Below are 10712 nucleotides of genomic sequence, written 5' to 3'. Positions count from 1 at the left end.
TTTCGGATTGAGAATCGAATGCGTATCCGTTATATAAGAAAATTAGTAAAAAGCAATTACTAAAAAAGAAATGAAGATACAATAAGACATTTTATATGAATTGTCAGCATATAGGAAAACACCTTGCAGGTTGAATTTTCAAGGAAACTATAAAATGTACTTCATCTGTTTTTTTTTTTTAAGTTTACGGCCAAATTCCTTTAAAATCATGATGATTTCAACCTTCCTATTTCGTAGCTATAGATAGTTAATTTTTCAGCATTTGTCCTTAGAATTGCACAACATATTTGGAATATCCACCAAAGGGAGCTAAAACTGACATCTTTGTTTTCGATCTAAGATGGAAAAGACTTACTTGTCCTCAAATTTGATATAATTCAAATTTCTATAATCTACAACTAAGGGAAGTAATTAAATCAAAACTGCAAAAGTGAATAAAGTACCTAGGATTTTGCCATATAGGCCCTCATTAAGTTGGAAATAAGTAATATTACCTCATCACACAAGAAAGTAAATATTCTTGCGTAAATTTTTGTGCTCGTTTGTCTCACCAAATTTACAAAAAGGTAAAATGTTAAAGACTTCAATTAGACTATTCCTTTAAAAGAAAAATATATGGGTATACTACAAAAAGGTTATCTGTATCATAAAACTTTTAAAAAAAATAGTGGATGACCATTTAATTATGAGGGGAGCGTGCAGTTTTTCTATTACTTTTTGGGACTAGCTGAACATACATATTCTGCCCTTACCATGTATTTGATTGAAAATAAATAATCTGGTCGACCTTTTTGGGTTGTGATAATTGTCGTGTTAAACCCTTATCGGCTGCTCCGATATAATACTGAAGATATATTCATGCATAGAACAAATTTGAAGACTTGTACAAAATTTACAGGTAAAAAAGTACTAAAAATAGTTCTGGTTAACCTATTCTGTTTTTAAACTTTCCCAGGGAAATACCCTTGGGAGACCAATGCGAAATCGAAAGAGTGAATTGTTGTTTATTAACAGATTACCGCCTGGTATATTTCAAAGTTTCGTGTAGTAACGTAAGTTTCATTTTGAATTTGCAAATAGTTAAACTTATTTATTCATTTATATGTCTGTATGTACGTTATAAAAAGACCTATACAAAAACCAAATGACCCCTTAAATTTCAATGTAGGATTGAGAATACATTGTTCGAAAATAAATAAAAACTCTATTCATGTTAAGTCAAATGCCCTTATTAGAAATAAATAGGATAGGTAGGTTATTCAAACATGCAAGTTTTTTCTATTACCTTGATAACGGCCATAAAAAGAGAAAGTCTACACGTGTGGCATAAACGTGTCCCGATTATGTCATCTTGTTCATTTACCAATAAAACTTTAATAATTCAGACTGGTTTGCACGATTGACTTTTTTACATTTTCATATAAAAATCAGCAATAATTGGTTAATTACCAAATAGTAAAAGATAATGTATGTATCCACAACCTGTTTTTATCAGTGTATGCATCCCTTCCGCCCCCCTCTCCGAAAATAGTCACATATGTATATTGAATTAGCAATCTTAGTTAGTACACAGACCACTGGATTATCATGAGAAGTGTAGTAGTCTTGATTCATATTAATATTAAAACAATGAGTTGAATAGTGTATGTGTAGTATAAGTAAAGAAAGTTGTTACACTTTACAAAAGAAAACTAAAAAAGTTATTTTAATTTGTACAGTCAAAGACAATGGCATCTGGACTAACACAAGAGGAAGAAAACTATGTCAGAATGAGCTTGCTACTGACAGGAATATCTCCTCGTGCAGCAAGAGTCTTGTTTGATAGTGAATTTGCTCCAGCATGCTTGAATTCATCGCTGAAAAAGGATTACAACAAATTGAGAGACCTTCAGAAAAAGCGAATTATCAATCAGCAACAGTGGAACTTGCTGTTTCCAAGATTTCCTGGTATGTAGCAGTGATATAGTTACTTCAAATTACATACACAAATCGTAATGAAAACATAATTTACAAATACATTTGGTTTAACGTTATTTACCTAATTGAGGCTTTTGGATATCCTTTTTTAATTGTTTCTTTGTTTGCTATTCAGGAGCATTTTATAGCTTACCATTCACATGATACAGAAAGGCTTTACCTATTATTGAAGTAGGTACAGTCTAATGTAGGTGTTCCGAATCATAAGTCTTTGTCGAAGGGTTGATAATTGGCAATTATAACGAACCCTTTTGTTTTCATATCATACTCAAAAATGAAGTAAAAAGAATTGTAAATGGAGGGTTATTTGCAAGCATTTCATTGAAATTATTAGTATTGTTTACAAAAAATATCTTCTTTTAAAAAAAATTTATTATGAAACAAATATTTGACTTACATTTGAAAAAAAATCTCGGAAGTAATGAATAGCCAGAAAAGATGCATATACAAAAAGATTATGATTTCATTTTCAACTCAAAATAAAAATGCTTTCTGTGTACAGTATATTTCCCCCACAAAATGATTTTCCTCTGAGTGGACAACCATGTATTTACAAAAGAAAAAAATGGAGAGGATCTTTCTTAAATAATTATTCCAGCTGTAAAACTGAAATACATATTTTGCCCCAAGTATTGCTTTGAGCGTTCCTGATGGGGGTAAATAAAAAAAAAAGACCGATTTGTTTATTCCACCTCTTGGAACCCTTGATTCTTTAGTTTTTGTAAGCTGAAATCTAGTAGGTACAATGTAGGTGAGAACCATGTTATATATCAGTCAGTGACAAACATAAATTGGTAGTGAAGTTAAGTCTATTTCAACAAAAAAGTGAAAAACCTACCCGATACAAAAATAAAAATGTTCTACTGCATATTCATAAGGATCAAAATGGCTAATGAACATATGGAGTTTATGTGATTGTATTACTAGTTCTAGTGTAGCCTTTTGTTTTCATTAGTTTTTATCCTATATGCAATGAAATGTTATGTAAAATGTTGTCTGTAGTACTGGATAGGATAAAACTTTACTCATTTTCATTGCATATAAGATAATAACCATCACTGGAATTAAACTAATCAAATTGTCTCCCTTTCTTTCATGTTTACAAGCTTTAGTAACCATGTATCCTCAAGTTGCCAAAATAATTAATAAATTACCAAATAAAAAAATATTGTGATCTGAAAAACCAAAGATATATATTTTTCATGTGTATTACTCAGGACTATTCTAATGCAATGAAACGTAAGATTAGTTTCCTACAACTGTTACATTAAAGGTCAATATGTACTATTACTTACGTATATATCAAGTCTTCTTTCCACTGAATACATTTAAACTCAACTATTTAAAGAAAAATAAAACACAAACTTATGTTTGTTGACTAGCTCGAGTACTGCAAATTGTGAGCTGCCGATTTAAGACAAATGATCAATATAAACATATTATACACTATAAAATGTGAATACAATATCTTTATTGTTCAGGAAAAACACACTCATGTTAAACTTTTGTATTCTTTGAACAACTCAATAACTGAATGTTCCGTGGCCGATCAGGAAAAACCCATTTTGGAAATATGTGTCCTTTTGTCAATGCCGTCGAAACTCTAAGTGTTGGACCTCACTTGTCAAAAGAGAAAAAGAAAACATAACTTTTGTTTATATGAGTATTGAAAATAGAAAAGAAATCGAGTCATTAGGACTCACTGGCTATAAAATATTTGGTACAAAAGTCGAAATACGATTACGTTTGTATAGTGGAATACCTACATAAAAATCAATATATTTATCAAAATATAAACTTATGCAAATCTTTTTTCCTTAAAATTCCTTAAAAAATACGATGTTCACAGTACGAAGTACAGGCTAGAGTTAACTACTAGTATATAAAACTGTCGCTTTCAACCAAATTTTAGCGCCAAACATTCCCACGCCTACACTTACATGTATTACTCATGCGAAAGAAGACAATAAAATCCCGTTATACTTATATGCCTCGGGAATTTTTTTTAGTATTATTTCTACTAAATACATTCAACCTGAACTATTTAAAGAAAAACACAACACTATACATTTATTTCCCGTGCCGGAGGGAGATATGAAGATTTGTTCAACCAAGAATATTCATATTTCACGAGGGCTCTGCCCGAGGGAAATATGATTTTTCGAGGGTGAGCAAATCTTCATATCTCCCGAGGCAAAGGGAAATGAATGTTTTATTCCACTGCCTATGCTTTGTTTACTATCAATTATTATAATATACATTAAATATTATTTTGCATACATTTTTTTCCTTATCCGCTTGTTTTTGTAAGTCAAACTAAACACGACATACCCATTGATAAACAGTGAGGATCAAAATTTAATTATAAGTCTTTTTGTTTTATCGTCTGAAATAAATTTGAACATGATAATGATTTTTGCCATCGCTATTTTAAGAAGAATAAGAAGTTCAAAACGTTATGTACATTAACCGCGCGTAACGTCGCACGAAGTAATCCCGACATTTCAGAGGGGAATATGATCCTCAGAATGGAATATGAAGATTTGTTCAATGACACGTGGGATAGTCTCAACCAATCAAATATTGATTAAACTATCAATATGTTTAAACAGTGGAATAAAAACTTATGTGTGTTGACTAGCTCGAGTACTGCATAGAGCAACAAAGATAGAAAAATATGAAACTACATAAACTACAAGCCTAAATTCTTTGATATGGCTAAATAAAGGCAACAGTAGTATACCGCTGTTCTAAAGTCATACATCGATTGAGAGAAAACAAATCCGGGTTACAAACTAAAACCTAGGGAAACCCATCAACTATAAGAGGAAAACAACGAAACAACAGAAACACTGGAGTGCAACAGAAACAAACGACAATGCAACACACACAGAAACGAACTATAAGATAACAACTGCTATTTTCCTGACTTGGTACAAGACATTTTAAGAAAAACTGGTGGGTTGAACCTGGTTTTGTGGCTATCCAAACCTCCGCGCTTTATGACAATGTTAAGTATACCGCTGAAATGACAACATTACATGACAGGAATACAGATCAAATAAATGCAAGAACACACAAGATAACCTACTATCTACGGATTCGGCTTCATAGCAATCTTTGCCTGAATTTCTCTACCATCTACCATGGCGCTTCCAGCTCCTTTCTTTAACACCTGAATTTGCCGCCATAGTAGCACCACCAGACTTAAGCGAATGCAACCCAAGATTCAATTCAGGTGTAACTAATTTTAATCTCTTGATAACGCACTCCCTAGCAGTAGTGTAACTAATAGGTTTGTGAATACTTATTAAAGCACATTTTTTTCTTACTTCTGTATAATGGTCGAAACAAAAACGTATCACTATCCAAAGCTAATTTGGCTAAACTAACATATCTAAAAAAACATAGCATAAGGACAAGCCAAAGTATGCCCTTTACAAATTAAAATCTCGTCACCTGATCTGTACAAAACAAAATAGACAATAATTTAAGTAGATATTCAGATTGTGATGATTGGGGAATTCATTTTGAAGTGTTTGCCATGCTTGATGAGCTGTGGGGAAAACATTCTATAGACAGATTTGCTACTGATGATAACAGTAAATGTTTTAGGTTTAATTCAAAATGTTGGTGCGAAGGTACGTACTGAAGCTTTTGACGCTTTCACGCAAAATTGGCAAGGGGAAAATAACTGGCTGGTACAACCACCAAATTTGATATCCAAGGTCATTAGAAAAGTATGCGCAGATAGCGCTGACAGTACTCTTGTTGTTGCATTTTGGAAATCAGCTCCATTCTGGGCATTATTACACAATTCGAATTGTACTTTTGTTGAGAGCAAGGTGTGTTTAACAAATGGACATTTAATTGTAAGAGGGAGAGGCACTAATGGTGTTTTCGGAGTATATCCTTTGAATTTTGCACTGATTGCTTTTAAAATCATATTTTGATTGTAGTATTTCTTTTGAACAGAAATGAGTGGTCAAATTGAACCTACAAATAATTCCTTTGTTGAAAGTTTAGTTGAATCAACTAAACGAATTGCTAAACCTGTTGTAAATAATTTTAGCATCCTAACAGAACGTTTTACTACTCTACTTACTGCTTCAAGCTCTCTATATGTAGAGCTTTTAACACTTCCAGATACCGACCAGTTACTAGTCACAGTTATCAAACTGTTATTGGAAATTTCTTAACTACAATCAGTCGTTTTCATAATACAATCAGACTCTCTGTATTAGCTGGGACTACATATCCCCCAAAGCCGACATCTGAAGCGTCAGTATAAGCCATAGAATCACAAAAATCTGACTCATGCAGATTAAAACCCTTTCTATTGAACTTTCGTGAGTTCTCAAACCAAAAATATAGCTCTTCAATAGCAACAGAAATCAAAACTACAAGTGAGTTCTAACTTGCTCTCATTATAAAACAATTGTAAAGTTCTCTAGTTCTATGTCTATAAACGTTTCCCATTACAGTCATCATTGATATTATTTGTCCAGCAATACCAGCCAAAAATCTAGCTTTGTACAAAAACTTGCCTTTGCCTATATTGTTCAATGTCTTGTCAATAACAGAAAGAAGTTTTCGACTCTCTCTTCGGTTATACTCAATTTTCCAAATTGCATTTCCCAAAATAACCCTATCCAAGTAATATTCTGTACAGGCAACCATATACATTTCTCTTCTGCTAATAAAATACCAAACTCTGTCAAACTTTGTCTTATAAAAGTGCTAACACGGTGTGCGCAATCGAAATTACAGTCTCCACCCAAACCATTATCGAAATACATTATGATTCTCAAACCTTGACTCATCCAATACTTAACAACTTCTTTTGTCAGTTTGGTAAATATATGACCAGCACTAGCAATTCCAAAATACAAAAATCTGGATGTCCCTTCAAAATGCCAACTCAAACCTAAATACTTTCTGTGGTCTTGAAATATTTCTATATGATGATAGGCGCTTTTTAAATCAAAACGAAACAGATAATTCCTTTATTAAATAGTTGCTTTGCAATTGACCCATCCTCAAACTTAAATCTAAACTGATGTATGCACTCATTGATGTGTCTGCAATCAAGAACCATTCTAGGTTTTGCTGATCTGTTATATGCCACCGTTAGCGGATTTACTACATACGGTATTTCTTGTACTTCTGAAATACACTTCTAATAATTTAGAAATTTCAGCATTTACAAAAACAGAATTATCTAAAGATGATTTATTATTTCTGAGAACACAGCTATCTGGAAGAGTTTTAAATGCTATACCAAAACCTTCCTCGATTACTTTTAAAATGTACTCACTTGTACCCGACTCCTTCCATTTGTGTATTGCTTTATGTAATTTACCTAAAGGTGTCAAAACATTCACCTGTAAATTTAAATGGCCAGACTTCTGGTCATTACCCTCGTCATATCTGACTGAACAGTTAACACAATTGACCATGGATTCCTGTACCTCTTTGTGAACAGAATTCATTTAACGACCCCCCTTCTAAATCAAGCTTAAATCCCAAGCTAAATTACAACAGTTTACTTTTACTTAACTTTGGTCGCTTCTTTTCATCACACTCATTCAGTCAATGACCAGGCTTGTAATAATTGTAACAGATTTCTTCCTTGATACTGTCTGTCGATCTCTGCTTCCACTGGAACTCACTGCTTTTGCATAAGGGTCACCCCGGGATCTCCTCTTTACTCTGTCTGTTTTGATCTTCATTTCAGATCTGTTTTGTGCCCGAAATATCTTTCAGTCGTCCTCGGAATTATCCGCCAGAGGATTTGCAGTATACTCCTGCACCAATTTCCACCCACACTCTGAAGAATCCGCCATTTTTACCAATTTTTGCCGATAATTTAAAAGTTCAATACCTTCAGATATCTTCTGTTAAGCCCTTGCAGAAGGTGAATCTTTTGGCTCTATAACAGCTTCAGCTTCTTTCAAAGCAACGGACACTTTCTGGTTATACTTATACCGATCTTCACAACTCTTCCTCTGGAATTTATAACTGTCTGTTGCAATTGATAAAAGATCATTATGAATACGGTTGAACTGTGCGTCCGAACATTCTTTCTGTTGTTGATCATATATTTGAAATTTAGAAGTAAATAAACCGTCCAACTTTGATAGAAATTAATTCTGCGATCTATTTTCCTCTTCGCTAACGATACGCTTAACATTATTTTATAAGTCATCTATAGCGTGACGGTGAACGACACTCACAAAATACGATGTTGACAGTACGAAGTACAGGCTAGAATTAACTATTTAAAATCGTCGCTTTACAACCTAATTTTTTGACGCCAAAAATTCCTACGCCTACACTTACAAGTATTACACATGCGCAAAAAGACAATCAATTCCCGTTATACTTATGTGCCTTGGGAATTTTTTATTATCCTCAATCAGAAAGGAATAAATATGAAAAAACTAAACAGGTTGTGCTGCTTAAAAGGAACTGCGCTTATTCACTAGGTAATGCATTTTGTAAATATTTTTTTTTTATATTTCCGATTGTACTGCCGGTTAATACATCAGTTAGATGTAATTGTAAAATTATGTAAATTTCTTCGAAAAATGTTTTCCTATGTTTTATCATGATAAAATGACCAGTTAGTTTTATGTTTTCATTGTACAGAAATTTTTGCAACTGAAATGGTGAAAACCGTTTTTCTTCGGAGAGGGGTGGGGGAGTAGTTTCGCTTTTCAAATATTAACATGGATTTATGGAAAAATTCATGTAAATATATAATGTCTTTCTAATAAATTACTAAACGTATTGATAATTTGCAAAATAATATAAAAATAAGTGTAATTTTTTATAAATAATCTATTTATAATATACCAATATACATATGAAACTTTAAATACAAAATTGAGTAAAAATAATAAAACGATAACATTTTTTTTGTGTGATCAAGAGAGATGAATTCAATTTGTCATTGTATCGGTTATAATAAGGTTAAAGAATAAATTGTGCATTCTTAATATCAAAACATCAAATGAAAACCTATAAAGATTTAGTAATGAACAGGAAAAGGAGAATATATCAGGTTTTTGTACACTTTGTTTCATAATCAATGTTCAATGAAAAATCATTCATGTATAGCATTTTATAGTGCCGGAAAACCAATGTACTATGAAAAATAGAGGGCAAAATACCGATATACCATTGGACGAGAAGGAATGAGAAGGTCCAAATTATGTAACACCTTTGTTCCTTACTGAAAAGACATCATATTATGCATTTCATAGAAATACATACTTCCGTTTATCTTCAATACCTCTCTGCTTGTTCGCGAGTGCTAGAGGTTATTGGATTGATCCCTGACTGGGTCAGACCAATGCTTTTAAAATTGGCATTTGCTGTGGCTTTGCTAAGCTTGGGAATCAACATAATCATCATCATCTTCATCTATAATGATATTAATTGCTTTAGAGTTGATTTCCCTCACTCACTTCTCTATGATTTACTGATCTTATATTTTATTTGTAGATGTACCTGATTCTAAAACATTTGATGTAACTCTAGTGATAACATTACTTAGAAACCTGGCAAACTTGTCCCCGTGTCATGGTGACTATGACTTGTTGCCACCTCCTAATGAAACAACACCTACTTCAGATTTGGCCAGGATTAAATATTACAGAAATATGCTGGCTCACCTGGATGAGGGGAAAATGGATAATGTTATGTTCATCAAAGCATGGAACGATATTACTGGAGTAGGTATATTAAAACAATACCATATAATTCCATTTTCCTCAGAATTGGATGATACCCTAAAAATAATAGCAGGACTCGACATTAACTTGCCATTCGGACAGTTACGTGACCATGTATTGATTATGTGAAAGATAAGTCAAAAGTGACTTACTGATCAAAATTTTACAATACCATTTTGAGCATGTTAAGACATTAAATTATGTAAACTTCAGCATGTTTAGCTTTGTGTTTTTCTGGTATTCTGACGAAAAACTTGACATCATAAGAGTCAGTTGCCGTGCTATCTTTAATCAAAGGGGATTGGCAATACCATTTTACAACGTAATGAGCACATTACCAAAAAAGAAATAAAACAATCGTACCGGGCTCTTATGCATAATCTGGAATCGTTTACCTGAAGGGGTTAGTTTAATATTTATTTATATATTTTTCTATCTTCCATTATCATATTAATTCCACTCGTTAACAACTTTGAAAATCGATAATATTATGTTATCGTGTCCCGGATAATTTTTGTTTCGCCTGCGACGAAAGCCTAAGCATGCAAGACATAAAGATTACCTCATTTCATAGATAAGTGATCAAGGTTAAGTTTTCATGTTCCGAACATCAGATACAATAAGTAATTGGTCAACTGTGTTTGGTGTATGCAGTGAACTTAAGGTGTACTTGTCCGACTAGCAGGGCTCATCTGACCTTGAATATATTTGTATGGTTCATTGTTCAATGTTATGTTTGACGCTTTGGACTGTTTCTCAGATATTATAAACAAAAGGTAAGCTATATTGTTGTATGGACTGATTGTAAGGTGAACATATCAGTCTGACAGGTTTCATCTGAACTTAATTCTTTTTTCATGGTTCATTTTCACATGTCTGGGCTATAATTCAGATATTGTAGGTCAAAGGGAACTATTTGTGATGTATGGTATATTTGTCAGGTAGACATGTCTGTCTTGGGGGTTTTATCTGACATTAACTTTATGTTCATAGTTC

General features: G+C 32.7%; 1 protein-coding gene across 1 annotated transcript; it reads left to right on the top strand.

The window, feature by feature from the left end:
* The first annotated feature begins 1724 nt into the window (after nt 1–1724).
* On the top strand, nt 1725–9982 carry LOC127721083 (E3 ubiquitin-protein ligase DZIP3-like). Its single transcript, XM_052227765.1, has 3 exons — nt 1725–1947; nt 9487–9720; nt 9930–9982. Exons 1-3 carry the CDS (start codon nt 1728–1730, stop codon nt 9980–9982), a joined length of 507 nt encoding a protein of 168 aa, XP_052083725.1. The 5' UTR covers nt 1725–1727.
* Nucleotides 9983–10712: the final 730 nt, after the last annotated feature.

This window comes from Mytilus californianus, unplaced genomic scaffold (assembly GCF_021869535.1).
Source record: "Mytilus californianus isolate M0D057914Y unplaced genomic scaffold, xbMytCali1.0.p SCAF_12, whole genome shotgun sequence".
Taxonomy (NCBI): domain Eukaryota; kingdom Metazoa; phylum Mollusca; class Bivalvia; order Mytilida; family Mytilidae; genus Mytilus; species Mytilus californianus.
Note: the sequence above shows the minus strand (reverse complement) of the source record. Positions and strands in the feature narration are given on the sequence as shown.